The sequence below is a fragment of the Oncorhynchus mykiss genome, chromosome 20, assembly GCF_057628025.1.
Source record: "Oncorhynchus mykiss isolate SJ-2025 chromosome 20, ASM5762802v1, whole genome shotgun sequence".
NCBI classification, from domain to species: Eukaryota; Metazoa; Chordata; class Actinopteri; order Salmoniformes; family Salmonidae; genus Oncorhynchus; species Oncorhynchus mykiss.
Genome location: NC_143041.1, coordinates 49,149,947 through 49,171,311, shown reverse-complemented (window position 1 = coordinate 49,171,311; position 21,365 = coordinate 49,149,947). Strand labels below are relative to the sequence as shown.

General features: G+C 41.1%; 1 protein-coding gene across 10 annotated transcripts in view; it reads left to right on the top strand.

Moving 5' to 3' along the window:
* Nucleotides 1-21,365, top strand: part of capn2 (calpain 2 catalytic subunit) — a 40,855-nt gene that overhangs the window by 13,367 nt on the left and 6,123 nt on the right. For 9 of the 10 annotated variants that reach the window (XR_016489221.1, XR_016489220.1, XR_016489219.1 and 6 more), the window contains 14 exon segments: nt 2,294-2,427; nt 2,973-3,141; nt 4,278-4,361; nt 4,769-4,854; nt 6,313-6,381; nt 6,734-6,894; nt 8,971-9,140; nt 9,809-10,032; nt 10,146-10,182; nt 12,789-12,854; nt 13,165-13,222; nt 14,556-14,620; nt 19,471-19,539; nt 20,251-20,329. Coding sequence is in view for 3 of the 10 variants with exons in the window: in XM_090211856.1 (XP_090067982.1) it covers nt 2,294-2,427; nt 2,973-3,141; nt 4,278-4,361; nt 4,769-4,854; nt 6,313-6,381; nt 6,734-6,894; nt 8,971-9,140; nt 9,809-10,032; nt 10,146-10,182; nt 12,789-12,854; nt 13,165-13,222; nt 14,556-14,620; nt 19,471-19,539; nt 20,251-20,329 (1,471 nt within the window). In the remaining 7 variants the exon portion in view is untranslated. 10 annotated transcript variants of the gene reach the window in all.

The following is a 21,365-nucleotide window of genomic DNA, read 5'->3' as shown; positions in this document are numbered from 1 at the left end:
TTTTCTGATTCAAATTATATTACTACACAGATTATACACGTAACGTTAGCAAGCGAGCCAGCAAGCTAACGTTTTGCAATAAACATGACTTTCTGACTAAATTATAAAGTTATATCTGTCAAATGTAGCTAGACTCTGACCTGTATACATGTAGGAACGCTTCACGGCAGACTGGAACCTTTCAACTCTGTTCTGTTTGTAGCTACATCTTGTTTGGCAGCGTTGTCATGTCTGTTGATAGCTCCTGCTACAATCAGGGCATCAATGTTGTTGAGAAAAGTAGCAAAACTTGTGTAGTTGTCGATGGCTGATGTTATATCTTTCAAAAATGGCTCACGTCAACACTACCACTAGGAGAGGAAAGGCTGCTCTCTGTCAACACTACCACTAGGAGAGGAGAGGCTGCTCTCTGTCAACACTACCACTAGGAGAGGAGAGGCTGCTCTCTGTCAACACTACCACTAGGAGAGGAGAGGCTGCTCTCTGTCAACACTACCACTAGGAGAGGAGAGGCTGCTCTCTGTCAACACTACCACTAGGAGAGGAGAGGCTGCTCTCTGTCAACACTACCACTAGGAGAGGAGAGGCTGCTCTCTGTCAACACTACCACTAGGAGAGGCGAGGCTGCTCTCTGTCAACACTACCACTAGGAGAGGAGAGGCTGCTCTCTGTCAACACTACCACTGGGAGAGGAGAGGCTGCTCTCTGTCAACACTACCACTGGGAGAGGCGAGGCTGCTCTCTGTCAACACTACCACTAGGAGAGGAGAGGCTGCTCTCTGTCAACACTACCACTAGGAGAGGAGAGGCTGCTCTCTGTCAACACTACCACTAGGAGAGGAGAGGCTGCTCTCTGTCAACACTACCACTAGGAGAGGAGAGGCTGCTCTCTGTCAACACTACCACTAGGAGAGGAGAGGCTGCTCTCTGTCAACACTACCACTAGGAGAGGCGAGGCTGCTCTCTGTCAACACTACCACTAGGAGAGGAGAGACTGCTCTCTGTCAACACTACCACTAGGAGAGGAGAGGCTGCTCTCTGTCAACACTACCACTAGGAGAGGAGAGGCTGCTCTCTGTCAACACTACCACTAGGAGAGGAGAGGCTGCTCTCTGTCAACACTACCACTAGGAGAGGCGAGGCTGCTCTCTGTCAACACTACCACTAGGAGAGGAGAGGCTGCTCTCTGTCAACACTACCACTAGGAGAGGAGAGGCTGCTCTCTGTCAACACTACCACTAGGAGAGGCGAGGCTGCTCTCTGTCAACACTACCACTAGGAGAGGAGAGGCTGCTCTCTGTCAACACTACCACTAGGAGAGGCGAGGCTGCTCTCTGTCAACACTACCACTAGGAGAAGAGAGGCTGCTCTCTGTCAACACTACCACTAGGAGAGGAGAGGCTGCTCTCTGTCAACACTACCACTAGGAGAGGAGAGGCTGCTCTCTGTCAACACTACCACTAGGAGAGGAGAGGCTGCTCTCTGTCAACACTACCACTAGGAGAGGAGAGGCTGCTCTCTCTCTGTCAACACTACCACTAGGAGAGGAGAGGCTGCTCTCTCTCTGTCAACACTACCACTAGGAGAGGAGAGGCCTTTCTCTTAAGCGTATCAGCCTTGTCTAGAAACAATCCCTTAGTCCCTTCCACCCTTGTGGATATCAAGGTTATTTCAGGACATTCCTTCTCATGGAAGCTGAGGGGCTGTGTTGTTACATTCTGGTTTTACTTCAGCCAGATGGGCCGTTGTGTTACTGCTGAGAGGCCCCAGTGAGAGGTGTGGTTTGTGGAAAGTTTGGGTCAGAGAGGAGGAAACCAGAGTGAGTCAGAGCGTCATAGATCCAGGGGGATTTGGTTTTGTGTGTTTACTTCTCAGCCTCCCTATGGCCTGATGCTGCTATGGGCAAAAGGATAACTGGTTAACAGGATAACTGGTTAACAGGATAACTGGTTAACAGGATAACTGGTTAACAGGATAACTGGATAACAGGATAACTGGTTAACTGGATAACAGGTTAACTGGATAACAGGTTAACTGGATAACAGGTTAAGTGGTTAACTGCCAGTTCACAATAACAACAACAGAATAGTCTTCTGATATATAATTTCCCATTGTGTCTTTATGACTGACTGAGCAGCTATATATCAGTGATTTAATAGCTTTATATTCCATACATAAACAATATCCAAACAACAACATCTATCACATAGGGCCTCTGAAACAAAATGGCTTGGGTTCAGCACAGTCATTCTTTCATCTAGCCTGAATGTTGTCTTGTTGTGGTCCTCTTCAGTTCTGGCAGTTTGGTGAGTGGGTGGACGTGGTGATTGATGACCGGCTGCCGGCGAAGGATGGGGAGCTGCTGTTTGTTCACTCAGCCCAGGGCTCTGAGTTCTGGAGCGCCCTGCTGGAGAAGGCCTACGCCAAGTAAGGGACATCACTCACCACGATACACAACACCTAGTGTACACTACACATAGGACTTATGTCATGATGCCTTTATGAGATATGTTTATCTGGTTTCTAATGGTCTGTCTCTCTCTCCTCTGGTCTGTCTGTTCCCTTTCCTGTCTGTCTGCCTGTCTCTCCTCTGGTCTGTCTGTCCCTATTCCTGTCTGTCTGCTTGTCTCTCTCTGGTCTACCTGTCCCTATTCCTTTCTCTGTCTTTCACCATTCCTGTCTGTCTCTCTCTCTCTCTGTTTGTCTGTCTGTTTGTCCACCCTCCTTTTTGTCTCCCTGACCGTCTGTCTGTACACCTGCCTTCCTACTCTCTCTCTGTCTCTCTCTCTGTCTCTCTCTCTCTGTCTCTCTCTCTCTCTGTCTCTCTCTCTTTCTCTCTGTCTCTCTCTGTCTCTCTCTTTCTCTCTGTCTCTCTCTCTCTCTGTCTCTCTGTCTCTCTCTGTCTCTCTGCCTCTCTGTCTCTCTGCCTCTCTCTCTGTGTCTCTCTCTCTCTCTCTCTCTGTCTCTCTCAGGGTGAATGGATGCTATGAGGCTCTGTCAGGGGGCTCCACCACTGAGGGCTTTGAGGACTTTACAGGAGGGATAGCAGAGAACTATGACCTGAAGAAGGCTCCCTCCAACCTGTTCCAGATTATCAGGAAAGCCCTGGCCTCTGGAGCTCTGCTGGGCTGCTCCATCGATGTGTGTAGGACTTGGTTTATTTGCCATGTGTCATGTAAACATTGTTTTACCTATTTTGGTTTAAGTCGCTCTGGATAAAAGCCTCTGGTAAAAGACACAAATGTATTTTATTTCACATTTATTTAACCAGGTAGGCTAGTTGAGGACAAGTTCCCTTTATTTAACCAGGTAGGCTAGTTGAGAACAAGTTCCCTTTATTTAACCAGGTAGGCTAGTTGAGAACAAGTTCCCTTTATTTAACCAGGTAGGCTAGTTGAGGACAAGTTCCCTTTATTTAACCAGGTAGGCTAGTTGAGAACAAGTTCCCTTTATTTAACCAGGTAGGCTAGTTGAGAACAAGTTCCCTTTATTTAACCAGGTAGGCTAGTTGAGAACAAGTTCCCTTTATTTAACCAGGTAGGCAAGTTGAGAACAAGTTCCCTTTATTTAACCAGGTAGGCCAGTTGAGAACAAGTTCCCTTTATTTAACCAGGTAGGCAAGTTGAGAACAAGTTCTCATTTACAACTGCGACCTGTCCAAGATAAAGCAAAGCAGTTCGACACATACAACAACACAGAGTTACACATGGAGTAAAACAAACATACAGTCAATAATACAGTAGAAACAAGTCTGTATACGATGTGAGCAAATGAGGTGAGATAAGGGAGGTAAAGGGGGAAAAAAAGGCCATGGTGGCAAAGTAAATACAATATAGCAAGTAAAACACTGGAATGGTAGATTTGCAGTGGAAGAATGTGCAAAGTAGAGATGGAAATAATGGGGTGCAAAGGAGCAAAATAAATATGCAGTGAAGGACGGGATGTTATCTATGTGAGGTTTTACTTACATTCAGTGGCACAGTGCATTTAACTAAAGCAAGTGACTTTGGGTAACAGCGTTGGTTGCATGTTTTTGAGAAGGTTGCATGTTTTTGAGAAGGTTGCATGTTTTTGAGAAGGTTAAATGCAGTAAACATTCGGAGGTTCTTACTTGGACACAGATTAATTCTAGTCCTGGACTAAAGAGCAAGCTGAATGATGAATCTCCATGGATAATTATTGTAGGTTCTGTGAGCTACTTGGTCCAGCTGTTATCAGAGTGTTGTCTTTAGTTTGGTCGTGGTTTAGTTAGAGTTTGTGGTTCCCTGTCTCTCCAGATCACCAGCCAGGCAGACTCGGAGGCCATCACCAATCAGAAGCTGGTGAAAGGACACGCCTACTCTCTGACCGGGGCTATCGAGGTAACATCAGACAATATCTGATAAATTACAGTATATCCACACTATACTAGCCTGGTCACTGCTCTGTTTGGGCTTTACGGCCAATCCCTAACGGCCAACCACCTTATGGTTAACCCCTAGCGGCCGACCCCCTAGCGGCCGACCCCCTAACGGCCGACCCCTAACGGCCAAATGAGTTGGCTATAGAGCACAAACAGATCTTGGACCAGTCTAACCCTCGTAGTGTGTGAGATCTGTCTGAACCCAAAGCAGGACCTAACTACTGTATGATGACCTTACTAAACCTTAACTACTGTATGATGACCTTACTAAACCTTAACTACTGTATGATGACCTTACTAAACCTTAACTACTGTATGATGACCTTACTAAACCTTAACTACTGTATGATGACCTTACTAAACCAGGTGAACTACCGTGGGCGCAAGGAGAAGCTGGTCAGAGTGCGTAACCCCTGGGGAACAGTGGAGTGGACTGGGGCCTGGAGTGACAAGTAAGAGATGATACGCGTCAGTCCCCTGAATGATACGGTCCCCTGAATGATATGCGTCGGTCCCCTGAATGATACGCGTCTCGGTCCCCTGAATGATACGCGTCTCGGTCCCCTGAATGGTACGCGTCTCGGTCCCCTGAATGATACGCGTCTCGGTCCCCTGAATGATACGCGTCTCGGTCCCCTGAATGATACGCGTCTCAGTCCCCTGAATGATACGCGTCTCGGTCCCCTGAATGATACGCGTCTCGGTCCCCTGAATGATACGCGTCTCGGTCCCCTGAATGATACGCGTCTCGGTCCCCTGAATGATACGCGTCTCGGTCCCCTGAATGATACGCATCTCAGTCCCCTGAATGATACTTTTGCGAGCCGCACTGCATGGCTGAAGACAGGGTAGAAAAGAAGCTCATTAAAGATTTTGAGATGGGGGGGGGGGGGTCCATTAGATTTTGAGATGGGGGGGGGGGGGATCCATTAGATTTTGAGATGGGGGGGGGGATCCATTAGATTTTGAGATGGGGGGGTGGAATCCATTAGATTTTGAGATGGGGGGGTGGAATCCCAAGTTGTGCTATATAGTCATTGGCTATGTCATGGCTAATTTGTAAATGATAAATATTGATACTGTTGGTGGTTTGTTCCTTGTCAATCATTGGTGAAATTAGCATTCAGACAATATCTTTAAGTAAATCAATCATTCCTTTATTAATGGAATTGCAGACAGAAGTTGACAACGGGAACACAGCACGCATGTTTCCGAGTAAGTTCTGCACCCTAAGGGCACTGCTGATTAATATACATGTAATCACTCCCTGGTGGTATTGATCCCCTACGTCAATGTATGTGTGTATCAATAAGCTGAGGTTACCTTATAAAGAAACCGAGTACAGTAGCTTCTCTGAATTCATTAGCATTGTCCACTGTCACACAAGATCAACATGTCAAAACCAGACAGTTGTTACTTCTCTCTATCGAGTTTCAGTCTGACTCAGACCCAGCCTGCAAAAGCACACTCTCACAACAGCCCGGACTTAACCACAAAGATATAGATGACTTGTGCAACTTATAGTGACAAGAGTTTTTAGACACATAGCAACAGTATCTTATTGTAAGGCCTGCAGCAAAACATATGGATCCTTAATCACTAATGAGGAGGGTCTTTGGAGGGAGGGACTCCCCCTAAAATATATTACCAGTTCAAAATCTCAATCTGCGAAAATGTCAAGTTAATTTGGGGTTGATGAGGAGTTCAGAACCAAAGTGGGGGGAGACAAAAAAACACAGGCTATCGTCTTGAAAAGGAAAGATGCACATCCCTAATTGACCCCCCCCCCCCCCCAAACCCTGATGCTTTCCAGTTTCCAGTCACTTGGTTCAACATGAATCTAGTAAATCTCTCTCAGATCATTTAAATTGAGTGTAACAGGACTGTGGTTCTTCTCTCTCTTTCTCCAGCTCCTCTGAGTGGAACAGCGTGGATGTTTCTGAGCGGGACAACGTGAAGGCAGACGATGGAGAGTTCTGGTAACTTCATCAATACAGAACTCATAGGACCAGTTTCCCAGACCTAGATTTAAACGAGTCCTTGAGTAAAAATAACTTTCAATAGAGAATCTCTGCTTTTTTTTGGGGTCCAAGACTTTATCTGGGTCCAGGAAGACAGGCCGTAATGACTTCATCATTACATCTCCTGTGTCTGTTCAGTATCTGTCATATCTCCCTTATAGTCACTGAAGCAATAGATGTTGTGTGCTCATTATCCTCAGTTTCTGTTTGGTTAAGTGGTTTTATCTGTACTGCTTTGCGATCTGTTATTTAATAATTTTTTTTACAGGATATATTTCACAGACTTGGTGTTTTCTTAATGTCTTTACAGGATGTCCTTCTCTGACTTCACGAGGCACTACCATCGTCTGGAGCTCTGCACTCTGACCCCTGACACACTGACCACTGATGACGTTAAACACTGGAGCGTGTCTAACTACGATGGGGCCTGGAGGAAAGGATCGACCGCAGGAGGATGCAGGAACAACCCCTGTAAGTCTAACTGCAGTATGCAGGAACAACCCCTGTAAGTCTAACTGCAGTATGCAGGAACACTAGTTAGGTACCGTAATTGCTGGACTATTAAGCACACCTGAATATAAGCCGCACCCACTGAATTATTATAAATTATGTATTTTGTACATAAATAAGCCGCACATGTCTATAAGCCGCAGGTGCTTACCGGTACATTGAAACAAATGAACTTTACACAGCCTTTAAACGAAACACGGCTTGTAACAAACATTAAACAGTAGCCTACCAAGATAGTCATTGGTCACTATCTTCCTCCTCCTGTGCACTGAAACCACTGAAGGCATCTCCTTCGGTGTTGGAGTTGAATAGCCTCAGAATTGCTTCATCCGATGTTGGATCGTTTTCATTGTTGCTCTCGTCACTTAAATCCGGAGGCAAATACCCCCGCTGAGCTCACGCTGCCCCTTCAACACGCAGCAGTCCAGCCTTTCGAAACCCGTTGATGATAGTGGATTTTTTGACAATGCTCCACGCTGTCAGGACCCACTGGCAAACTTGACCATAAGTGGCTCTTCGCCTGCGGCCCGTTTTAGTGAAGGATTTCTCCCCACTTGTCATCCAAGCCTCCCACTGAACAAGGAGCGCCACCTTAAATGCACGATTTACACTGATGTCGAGTGGCTGCAAATACTTTGGGCCATCTGCTTTTCTTCCCTCTGAAAGCCTTTGTTGTCTTTTTGCACTGAGTCAGTTCCTCACGCTGCTGTTTCCAACGTCTTATCATCGACTCATTGAGGCCAAGCTCCCGTGCAGCAGCTCTATTTCCTTTTCCAACAGCCAGATTCGATCGCCTTCAACTTGAAAGCTGCATCAGATGCATTTCTCCGTGTCTTTGCCATGATGAGGGTGACAAAATGACTACCGTAATCAGAATGATGGGAAGTTTGAGCGCGCTCGATTTTACGTCACACGTGACGGTGCTCAGTTTATTGGCGGCATGAATCTTGTGAAAGCGGGAAAAATCCATAAATTAGCCGCGTCGTTGTATAAACCGCGAGGTTCAAAGTGTGGGAATAAAGTAGCGGCTTATAGTCCGGAAATTACGGTATGTGCACCAGTATTCTTCTGTGAGATCAGATGACCTAGACCCTGAAAACACCTCGTCTTCTCTAGGAAGACCTAGACCCTGAAACACCTCGTCTTCTCTAGGAAGACCTAGACCCTGAAACACCTCGTCTTCTCTAGGAAGACCTAGACCCTGAAACACCTCGTCTTCTCTAGGAAGACCTAGACCCTGAAACACCTCGTCTTCTCTAGGAAGACCTAGACCCTGAAACACCTCGTCTTCTCTAGGAAGACCCTGAAACACCTCGTCTTCTCTAGGAAGACCCTGAAACACCTCGTCTTCTCTAGGAAGACCTAGACCCTGAAACACCTCGTCTTCACTGGGAAGACCCTGAAACACCTCGTCTTCTCTAGGAAGACCTAGACCCTGAAACACCTCGTCTTCTCTAGGAAGACCTAGACCCTGAAACACCTCGTCTTCTCTAGGAAGACCCTGAAACACCTCGTCTTCTCTAGGAAGACCTAGACCCTGAAACACCTCGTCTTCACTGGGAAGACCCTGAAACACCTCGTCTTCTCAAGGAAGACCTAGACCCTGAAACACCTCGTCTTCTCTAGGAAGACCTAGACCCTGAAACACCTCGTCTTCTCTAGGAAGACCTAGACCCTGAAACACCTTGTCTTCTCTAGGAAGACCCTGAAACACCTCGTCTTCTCTAGGAAGACCCTGAAACACCTCGTCTTCTCTAGGAAGACATTGAAACACCTCGTCTTCTCTAGGAAGACCCTGAAACACCTCGTCTTCTCTAGGAAGACATTGAAACACCTCGTCTTCTCTGGGTCAGTGGTATTGATGGTGCTTCTTTGAGTTACATTAAAGTGTAGAGGGTTGTTAGTTTGTTCCCAGGTTGGGATCGAATTTCCACTCTGTTACATTGTTGTTAGTTTGTTAGCCATTAGAAAGGAATTCCACACAACATGTAGTCTCACTCCCTCACCTTGACCTTTGTCAATCTGGGTTCCCTACAGACACGTTCTGGATGAATCCCCAGTTCAAGATCAAGCTGGAGGAAGAGGATGACGACCCGGGTGATGATGAGGTGGGCTGTAGCTTCGTGGTGGGACTCATCCAAAAGAACAGAAGACGGATGAGGAAAGCAGGAGAGGACATGCACACCATCGGATTCGCCATCTATGAGGTGGGGCTCATAAGATATGATGATGTTTGTATCCATTAGGACATTCACTCTGTGTCGTATGTATCAGATACTCTCCCAGTATATCTACAACTATATACAAATATACTCTCCCAGTATATCTACAACTATATACAAATATACTCTCCCAGTGTATCTACAACTATATACAAATATACTCTCCCAGTATATCTACAACTATATACAAATATACTCTCCCAGTATATCTACAACTATATACAAATATACTCTCCCAGTATATCTACAACTATATACAAATATACTCTCCCAGTATATCTACAACTATATACAAATATACTCTCCCAGTATATCTACAACTATATACAAATATACTCTCCCAGTATATCTACAACTATATACAAATATACTCTCCCAGTATATCTACAACTATATACAAATATACTCTCCCAGTATATCTACAACTATATACAAATATACTCTCCCAGTATATCTACAACTATATACAAATATACTCTCCCAGTATATATAGAACTGTATCCAAATATTGTTTTGTGTAGTTGTTGATTTAGTTTTCTGTCAGTTTGATGCCTTGAATAAGAACAGTAACACATGTTATTGTTTGTTATTTACGTCTTTCTGATTGTGTTTCTGATTTAATCTGCTTGTGTCTCTTTGCTCTCTAATCCCAGGTGCCGGAACAGTTCCACGGCCAGCGGGAGGTCCACCTGGACAAGAACTACTTCCTGTCTCACGCCCAGACGGCCCGTTCGGAGACCTTCATCAACCTGAGAGAGGTCAGCACCCGCTTCAAACTGCCCCCAGGAGAATACCTCATCGTCCCCTCCACCTTCGAGGCCAACCTGAACGGGGACTTCTGCCTACGAGTGTTCTCCGAGAAACAGGCCGAGACACTGTAAGCATCTCTCTCTCTCTCTGTGTGTGTGTGTGGATACTCTAGGTTTGAAAATATCACGGCTGGTCAAAGATAAATGTGTTTATTTTTGTAATAATTTTTATTTTTGTCAGGCCCTGTGACGACCCGGTTAAGGCAGAACTAGAGGATGTAAGAAACAATTCTACACTACACTACACTACTCTACACTACATTACACTACACTACACTACACTACTCTACACTACACTACACTACACTACACTACATTACACTACACTACACTACACTACTCTACACTACATTACACTACACTACTCTACACTACTCTACACTACTCTACATTACACGACACTACTCTACACTACTCTACACTACTCTACACTACTCTACACTACTCTACACTACACTACACTACACTACACTACACTACTCTACACTACACTACTCTACACTACACTACATTACACTACTCTACACTACTCTACATTACACTACACTACACTACACTACTCTACACTACATTACACTACTCTACACTACTCTACATTACACTACACTACTCTACACTACACTACACTACTCTACATTACACGACACTACTCTACACTACTCTACACTACACTACACTACACTACTCTACACTACTCTACACTACACTACACTACACTACTCTACTCTACACTACACTACACTACTCTACATTACACTACACTACTCTACACTACACTACACTACTCTACACTACTCTACACTACTCTACACTACACTACACTACACTACTCTACACTACTCTACACTACACTACACTACACTACTCTACACTACACTACACTACACTACTCTACACTACACTACACTACTCTACATTACACGACACTACACTACACTACTCTACACTACACTACACTACTCTACACTACACTACACTACTCTACACTACACTACTCTACACTACACTACACTACACTACTCTACATTACACTACACTACTCTACACTACACTACACTACTCTACACTACACTACTCTACACTACTCTACACTACTCTACACTACACTACATTACACTACTCTACACTACACTACATTACACTACTCTACACTACACTACACTACATTACACTACTCTACACTACTCTACACTACATTACACTACATTACACTACTCTACACTACACTACTCTACACTACACTACTCTACACTACACTACTCTACATTACACTACATTACACTACTCTACACTACTCTACACTACTCTACACTACACTACACTACACTACTCTACACTACACTACTCTACATTACACTACATTACACTACTCTACACTACTCTACACTACTCTACACTACTCTACACTACTCTACACTACACTACACTACACTACTCTACATTACACTACTCTACACTACATTACACTACTCTACACTACATTACACTACATTACACTACTCTACACTACATTACACTACATTACACTACTCTACACTACACTACTCTACACTACACTACTCTACACTACACTACACTACACTACTCTACTCTACACTACACTACACTACTCTACACTACACTACTCTACATTACACTACTCTACACTACATTACACTACTCTACACTACATTACACTACATTACACTACTCTACACTACATTACACTACATTACACTACTCTACACTACACTACTCTACACTACACTACTCTACACTACACTACACTACACTACACTACTCTACACTACATTACACTACATTACACTACTCTACACTACACTACACTACACTACTCTACACTACATTACACTACATTACACTACTCTACATTACACTACATTACACTACTCTACACTACTCTACACTACATTACACTACATTACACTACTCTACATTACACTACATTACACTACTCTACACTACTCTACACTACACTACTCTACACTACACTACTCTACATTACACTACTCTACACTACACTACACTACAGTACTCTACACTACTCTACTCTACATTACACTACTCTACACTACACTACACTACACTACACTACTCTACACTACTCTACACTACTCTACACTACTCTACACTACATTACACTACTCTACACTACTCTACACTACATTACACTACATTACACTACTCTACACTACACTACTCTACACTACACTACTCTACACTACACTACACTACACTACACTACACTACACTACACTACACTACACTACACTACTCTACACTACTCTACACTACTCTACACTACTCTACACTACATTACACTACTCTACACTACTCTACACTACATTACACTACATTACACTACTCTACACTACATTACACTACATTACACTACTCTACACTACACTACTCTACACTACACTACTCTACACTACACTACACTACACTACACTACACTACACTACACTACACTACACTACTCTACACTACTCTACACTACTCTACACTACATTACACTACATTACACTACTCTACACTACACTACACTACAGTACTCTACACTACTCTACTCTACACTACACTACACTACTCTACACTACACTACACTACTCTACACTACACTACACTACTCTACATTACACTACTCTACACTACACTACAGTACACTACATTACACTACTCTACTCTACTCTACTCTACACTACAATACACTACTCTACATTACACTACTATACTCTACATTACACTATTCTACTCTACACTACACTACTCTACACTTCACTTCTCTCACTTTCCAATGTGACTTATGGCGGTATCTCTGTAGGACACAGTACCCGAGGGGGAGGTTGATGCTGGCTTCAGGGGCCTGTTCACTAAGCTAGCTGGAGATGTAAGTATAATTACCGACCATTACTATTATAAACTGGTTACCAATGTAATTAGAGATACATGTTTAGTCATACCCGTGGTATACGGTCTGATATACCACGGCTTTCAGGGCTTGAACCACCCAGTTTATAATAGACCATTTTGTGTATATATATATATATATATATATATATATATATATATATATATATATATATATATATATATATATATATATGACACTGCCAAAAATATGTATAATATTTAATGAATTTATTGACTGGGAAAATGTACCCTTCATAGTTTAAATACTTTTCTCTCTATGTAAATAGGATATGGAGATTTCAGCATCTGAGCTCAGGAGTATTTTCAACAAAATCGTTGCTAAGCGTGAGTCAAGTGCTTTCTGCTTTCTTTCCAGTCATGATGTGTGTTTGTACTGTGCACACTGAATACTACAATGAACTAAAATATATAAACGCAACATGTAAAGTGTTGGTCCCATGTTTCATGAGCTGAAATAAAAAAAATCCTAGAAATGTTCCTTACGCACAAAAAGCTTATTTCTCTCAAATGTTGTGTGCAGATTTGTTTACATCTCTGTTAGTGAGCATTTCGCCTTTGCCTGGATAACCGTCTCAGGGAAGCTCATCTGCGTGCTCGTCATCCTCACTAGGGTCTTTACCCATGCCTGGATAACCGTCTCAGGGAAGCTCACCTGCGTGCTCGTCATCCTCACTAGGGTCTTTACCCATGCCTGGATAACCGTCTCAGGGAAGCTCACCTGCGTGCTCGTCATCCTCACTAGGGTCTTTACCCTGACCGCAGTTCGGCGTCGTAATCAACTGCAACGCTGCGAAGGTGTGCTCTTCACGGATTAATCCCGGTTTCACCTGTACCGAGTAGATGGCGTTGTACGGGTCAGCGGTTTGCTGATGTCAACGTTGTGAACAGAGTGCCCCATGGTGGTGGTGGGGTTATGGTATGGGCAGGCGTAAGCTTCGGACAACGAACAAGGTTGCAATTTATCGATAGCGATATGAATGCACAAAGATACCGTGACGAGATCCTGAGGTCCGTTGTCGTGCCATTCATCCTCCGCCATCACCTCATGGTTCAGCATGATAATGAACAGCCCCATATCACAAGGATCTGTACACCATTCCTGGAAGCTGAAAATGTCCCAGTTCTTCCATGGTCTGCATATTCACCAGACATGTCACTGATTGAGCATGTTTGGGATGCTCTGGATCGACGTGTACAACAGCGTGTTCTAGTTCCAATATCCAGCAACTTCACACAGCCATTGAAGAGGAGTGGGACACTATTCCACAGGCCACAATCAACAGCCTGATCAACTCTATGTGAAGGAGATGTGTCGCGCTGCATGAGGCAAATGGTGGAACCAGATACTGACTGGTTTTCTGATCCACGCCCCTACCTTTTATTAAAGGTATCTGTGACCAACAGATGTATATCTGTATTCCCAGTCATGATATTCATAGATTAGGGCCGAATTAATTTCTCAGTTGACTGATTTCCTTACATGAACAGTAATTTAGTAAGGTTTTTGAAATTGTTGCGTTGATATTTTTGTTCATTGTATAGAGAGCACATGTTTAATGTATGTTGCAGACTGCAGAAGTCCTTACTCTGTCCTTACTCTGTCCCTACTCTGTCCCTACTCTGTCCCTACTCTGTCCCTACTCTGTCCCCTCTACAGGAACGGACATAAAGACGGACGGCTTCAGCCTGGACACAGCCAGAATCATGGTCAACCTCATGGACGTATCCTTTACTACTTACTCCCTTACACAACTACTACTGTACTACATACTGTTCCTTTACATGCCTTTACTGTTCCCTTACACACCCACTATTACATACTGTTACTACATACTGTTACTGTTATTACATACTGCTATTACATACTGTTACTACATACTGTTACTGTTATTACATACTGTTATTACATACTGTTACTACATACTGTTACTGTTATTACATACTGTTATTACATACTGTTACTACATACTGTTACTGTTGTTACATACTGTTACTACATACTGTTACTGTTATTACATACTGTTACTGTTACATACTGTTACTACATACTGTTACTGCTATGACATACTGTTACTACATACTGTTACTGTTATTACATACTGTTACTACATACTGTTACTGTTATTACATACTGTTGTTACATACTGTTACTACATACTGTTACTGTTATTACATACTGTTGTTACATACTGTTACTACATACTGTTACTGCTATTACATACTGTTACTACATACTGTTACTGTTATTACATACTGTTACTACATACTGTTATTACATACTGTTACTACATACTGTTACTGTTATTACATACTGTTACATACTGTTACTACATACTGTTACTGCTATTACATACTGTTACTACATACTGTTACTGTTATTACATACTGTTACTGTTATTACATACTTACTACATACTGTTACTGTTATTACATACTGTTACTACATACTGTTACTGTTATTACATACTGTTACTACATACTGTTACTACATACTGTTACTACATACTGTTACTACATACTGTTACTACATACTGTTATTACATACTGTTATTACATACTGTTACTGTTACTACATACTGTTACTACATACTGTTACTACATACTGTTACTGTTATTACATACTGTTACTGTTATTACATACTGTTACTACATACTGTTATTACATACTGTTATTACATACTGTTACTGTTATTACATACTGGTACTACATACTGTTACTGTTATTACATACTGTTACTACATACTGTTATTACACAATGTTACTACATACTGTTACTGTTATTACATACTGTTACTGTTATTACATACTGTTACTACATACTGTTATTACACAATGTTACTACATACTGTTACTGTTTTACATACTGTTACTACATACTGTTACTGCTATTACATACTGTTACTACATACTGTTACTACATACTGTTACTACATACTGTTATTACATACTGTTACTGTTATTACATATTGTTACTACATACTGTTACTGTTATTACATACTGTTACTACATACTGTTATTACATACTGTTACTGCTATTACATACTGTTATTACATACTGTTACTACATACTGTTATTACATACTGTTACTGTTACTACATACTGTTACTACATACTGTTACTACATACTGTTACTACATACTGTTATTACATACTGTTACTGTTACTACATACTGTTACTACATACTGTTACTACATACTGTTACTGTTATTACATACTGTTACTACATACTGTTACTACATACTGTTACTACATACTGTTATTACATACTGTTACTACATACTGTTACTGTTATTACATACTGTTACTACGTACTGTTACTGCTATTACATACTGTTACTGTTACTACACTGTTACTACATACTGTTACTACATACTGTTACTGTTATTACATACTGTTATTACATACTGTTACTGTTACTACATACTGTTACTGTTATTACATACTGTTACTGTTATTACATACTGTTATTACATACTGTTACTACATACTGTTACTGCTATTACATACTGTTATTACATACTGTTACTACATACTGTTATTACATACTGTTACTGTTACTACATACTGTTACTACATACTGTTACTACATACTGTTACTACATACTGTTACTACATACTGTTACTGTTATTACATACTGTTACTACATACTGTTACTGTTGTTACATACTGTTAGTACATACTGTTACTGCTATGACATACTGTTACTACATACTGTTACTGTTATTACATACTGTTACTACATACTGTTACTGTTATTACATACTGTTGTTACATACTGTTACTACATACTGTTACTACATACTGTTACTACATGCTGTTATTACATGCTGTTACTGTTATTACATACTGTTATTACATACTGTTATTACATACTGTTATTACATACTGTTATTACATACTGTTATTACATACTGTTACTGTTATTACATACTGTTACTACATACTGTTATTACATACTGTTACTGTTATTACATACTGTTATTACATACTTACTGTTATTACATACTGTTACTACATACTGTTACTGTTATTACATACTGTTACTGTTATTACATACTGTTACTACATACTGTTACTGTTACTACATACTGTTACTACATACTGTTATTACATACTGTTACTACATACTGTTACTGTTATTACATACTGTTACCACATACTGTTACTGCTATTACATACTGTTACTGTTACTACATACTGTTACTACATACTGTTACTACATACTGTTACTACATACTGTTACTGTTATTACATACTGTTACTACATACTGTTATTACATACTGTTACTGTTATTACATACTGTTACTACATACTGTTACTGTTATTACATACTGTTACTACATACTGTTACTACATACTGTTACTGTTATTACATACTGTTACTACATACTGTTACTGCTATTACATACTGGTATTACATACTGTTACTACATACTGTTACTGTTACTATATACTGTTACTACATACTGTTACTACATACTGTTACTACATACTGTTACTACATACTGTTACTACATACTGTTACTGTTATTACATACTGTTACTACATACTGTTACCACATACTCTTATTACATACTTACTGTTATTACATACTGTTACTACATACTGTTACTGTTATTACATACTGTTACTGCTATTACATACTGTTACTACATACTGTTACTGTTATTACATACTGTTACTACATACTGTTATTACATACTGTTACTACATACTGTTACTGTTATTACATAATGTTACTACATACTGTTACTGCTATTACATACTGTTAATGTTACTACATACTGTTACTACATACTGTTACTACATACTGTTACTGTTATTACATACTGTTACTACATACTGTTATTACATACTGTTACTGTTACTACATACTGTTACTGTTATTACATACTGTTACTACATACTGTTATTACATACTGTTACTGTTATTACATACTGTTACTACATACTGTTATTACATACTGTTACTGTTATTACATACGGTTATTACATACTGTTACTACATACTGTTACTGCTATTACATACTGTTATTACATACTGTTACTACATACTGTTATTACATACTGTTACGGTTACTACATACTGTTACTACATACTGTTACTACATACTGTTACTACATACTGTTACTACATACTGTTACTGTTTTTACATACTGTTACTACTTACTGTTACTACATACTGTTACTACATACTGTTGCTACATACTGTTACTGTTATTACATACTGTTACTACATACTGTTATTACATACTGTTACTACATACTGTTATTACATACTGTTACTACATACTGTTATTACATACTGTTACTGTTACTTCATACTGTTACTACATACTGTTACTACATACTGTTACTACATACTGTTACTACATACTGTTACTGTTATTACATACTATTATTACATACTGTTACTACATACTGTTACTACATACTGTTACTACATACTGTTACTACATACTGTTACTACATACTGTTATTACATACTGTTACTGTTACTACATACCGTTACTACATACCGTTACTACATACCGTTACTACATACTGTTACTGTTATTACATACTGTTACTGTTATTACATACTGTTATTACATACTGTTACTGTTATTACATACTGTTATTACATACTGTTATTGTTATTACATACTGCTACTACATACTGTTACTGTTATTACATACTGTTACTGTTATTACATACTGTTACTACATACTGTTACTGTTATTACATACTGTTACTACATACTGTTACTGTTACAACATACTGTTATTACATACTGTTACTGTTACTACATACTGTTACTGTTATTACATACTGTTACTGTTATTACATACTGTTACTACTATTACATACTGTTACCACATACTGTTACTGTTATTACATACTGTTACTACATACTGTTACTGTTATTACATACTGTTACTACATACTGTTACTGTTATTACATACTGTTACTACATACTGTTATTGTTATTACATACTGTTACTACATACTCTTACATACTGTTACTACATACTGTTACTGCTATTACATACTGTTACTGTTATTACATACTGTTACTACGTACAGTTACTGTTGTTACATACTGTTACTACATACTGTTACTTTTATTACATACTGTTACTACATACTGTTACTGTTGTTACATGCTGTTTTTACATGATGTTACTACATACTGTTACTGTTATTACATGCTGTTGTTGCATACTGTTGTTGCATACCGTTGTTGCATACCGTTGTTGCATACCGTTGTTGCATACCGTTGTTGCATACCGTTGTTGCATACCGTTGTTGCATGTCGTTGTTGCATGCTGTTATTGCATGCTGTTGTTACATGCTGTTATTATTACATGCTGTTGTTACATGTTGTTGTTACATGTTGTCATTACATGCTGTTATTACATGCTGCGTCTGAGGTATTCTGTCATCTGCACTCTGTAACATCAATGAATCAGTTATACAAAAGTCGCGTTCTGAACTCTCATCTCAGACTTTAGTTTTGACTATTGTCGTTTGTTGGGCATGATGTGTCCAGACACTTGTTTACCCTTAACCGTTAAGCAGGACAGTGGTAATGGCAAACTGGGGCTGGGAGAATTTGCAACACTGTGGAAGAAGATTCAGAAATACCTGGTGAGGTTCTAGTGTGTTACTGCTGTGGTAGCTCTGGTCCAGGGTGTTACATAGGTTCAGCATGCTGCATGTAACGCCTTGGACCAGAGCTACTGCAGTACTATCTCTGTTGTGTTAAGATTGGACAGCCTACAAGTGTTTACCTAGTGTAGTGTGTGTTTTACACAGTGTAATCTCTTTAACATTTCCCTGTTCCCCCTCCCTCCCTCTCTCTCCGCCCTACCGCTCCCTCCCTCTCTCTCGCCCTCCCTCTCTCTCGCCCTCCCTCTCTCTCTCTCGCCCTACCTCTCGCCCTACCTCTCCCCCCTCTCTCTCTCCCCCTACCTCTCGCCCTACCTCTCCCCCCCTCTCTCTCTCCCCCCCTCTCTCTCTCCCCCCTCTCTCTCGCCCTCCCTCTCTCTCGCCCTCCCTCTCTCTCCCTTTCTCTCTCTCCCTCTCTCTCGCCCTACCACTCCCTCCCTCTCTCTCGCCCTACCACTCCCTCCCTCTCTCTCGCCCTACCACTCCCTCCCTCTCTCTCGCCCTACCACTCCCTCCCTCTCTCTCGCCCTACCACTCCCTCCCTCTCTCTCGCCCTACCACTCCCTCCCTCTCTCTCGCCCTACCACTCCCTCCCTCTCTCTCGCCCTACCTCTCCCTCACTCCCTCTTTCCCTACCTCCCTCCTTCCCTCTGTCCCTCTCTCCCTCCCTCTCTTTCTCTTCCCCCCCAGTCCATCTATAAGAGCAATGACATGGATGGGTCTGGCTGTATGAGCACACCAGAGATGAGGATGGCCTTGAACAAAGCAGGTTTGTGGACATTAAATAAACCTAATTTACACAAATGTATGAGTTCAATACTCAGGGATCAATAGTGTATGCACAGTCTACTGTTAGACACTTTGGATAAAAGCTAAGTGGCGTACATTATACTGTATATTATATAAGTACCAGTCAAAAGTTTTAGAACACCTGCTCATTCAAGGGTTTTTCTTTATTTTTTACTATTTTCTACAGAATAATAGTGAAGACATCAAAACTATAAAATAACACGTATGGAATCATGTAGTAACCAATAAAAAGTGTTAAACAAATCTAAATATATCTTTATATTTGGAGATTCTTCAATGTAGTAATCCATTTGCCTTGACAGCTTTGCACACTCTTGGTATTCTCTCAACCGGCTTCATGAGAGTCACCCGGAATAGATTTCAATTAACAGGTGTGACTTGTTAAAAGTAAATTTGTGGCATTTATTTCCTTCTAAATGTGTTTGAGCCAATCAGTTGTGTTGTGACAAGGTAGGGGTGGTATACAGAACATCACCCTATTTGGTAAAAGAACAAGTCCATATTATGGAACGAACAGCTCAAATTAGCAAAGAGAAACGACAGTCCATCATTACTTTAAGACATGAAGGTCAGTCAATACAGAACATTTCAAGAACTTTTTAATGTTTCTTCAAGTGCGGTCGCAAAAACCATCAAGCGCTGTGATGAAACTGTCTTTCATGAGGACCGCCACAGGACGGATTATCTCTGCATGTGTGGTTCCCACCGTGAAGCATGGAGGAGGTGGTGTGATGGTGTGGGGGTGCTTTGCTGGTAACACTGTCAGTGATTTATTTAGTATTCAAGGCACACTTAACCAGCATGGCTACCACAGCATTCTGCAGCGATACGCCATCCCATCTGGTTTGCGCTTGGTGGGACTATCATTTGTTTTTCAACAGGACAATGACCCAACACACCTCCAGGCTGTGTAAGAGCTATTTGACCAAGAAGGAGAGTGATGGAGTGCTGTATCAGATGACCTGGCCTCCATAATCACCTGACCTCAACCCAAT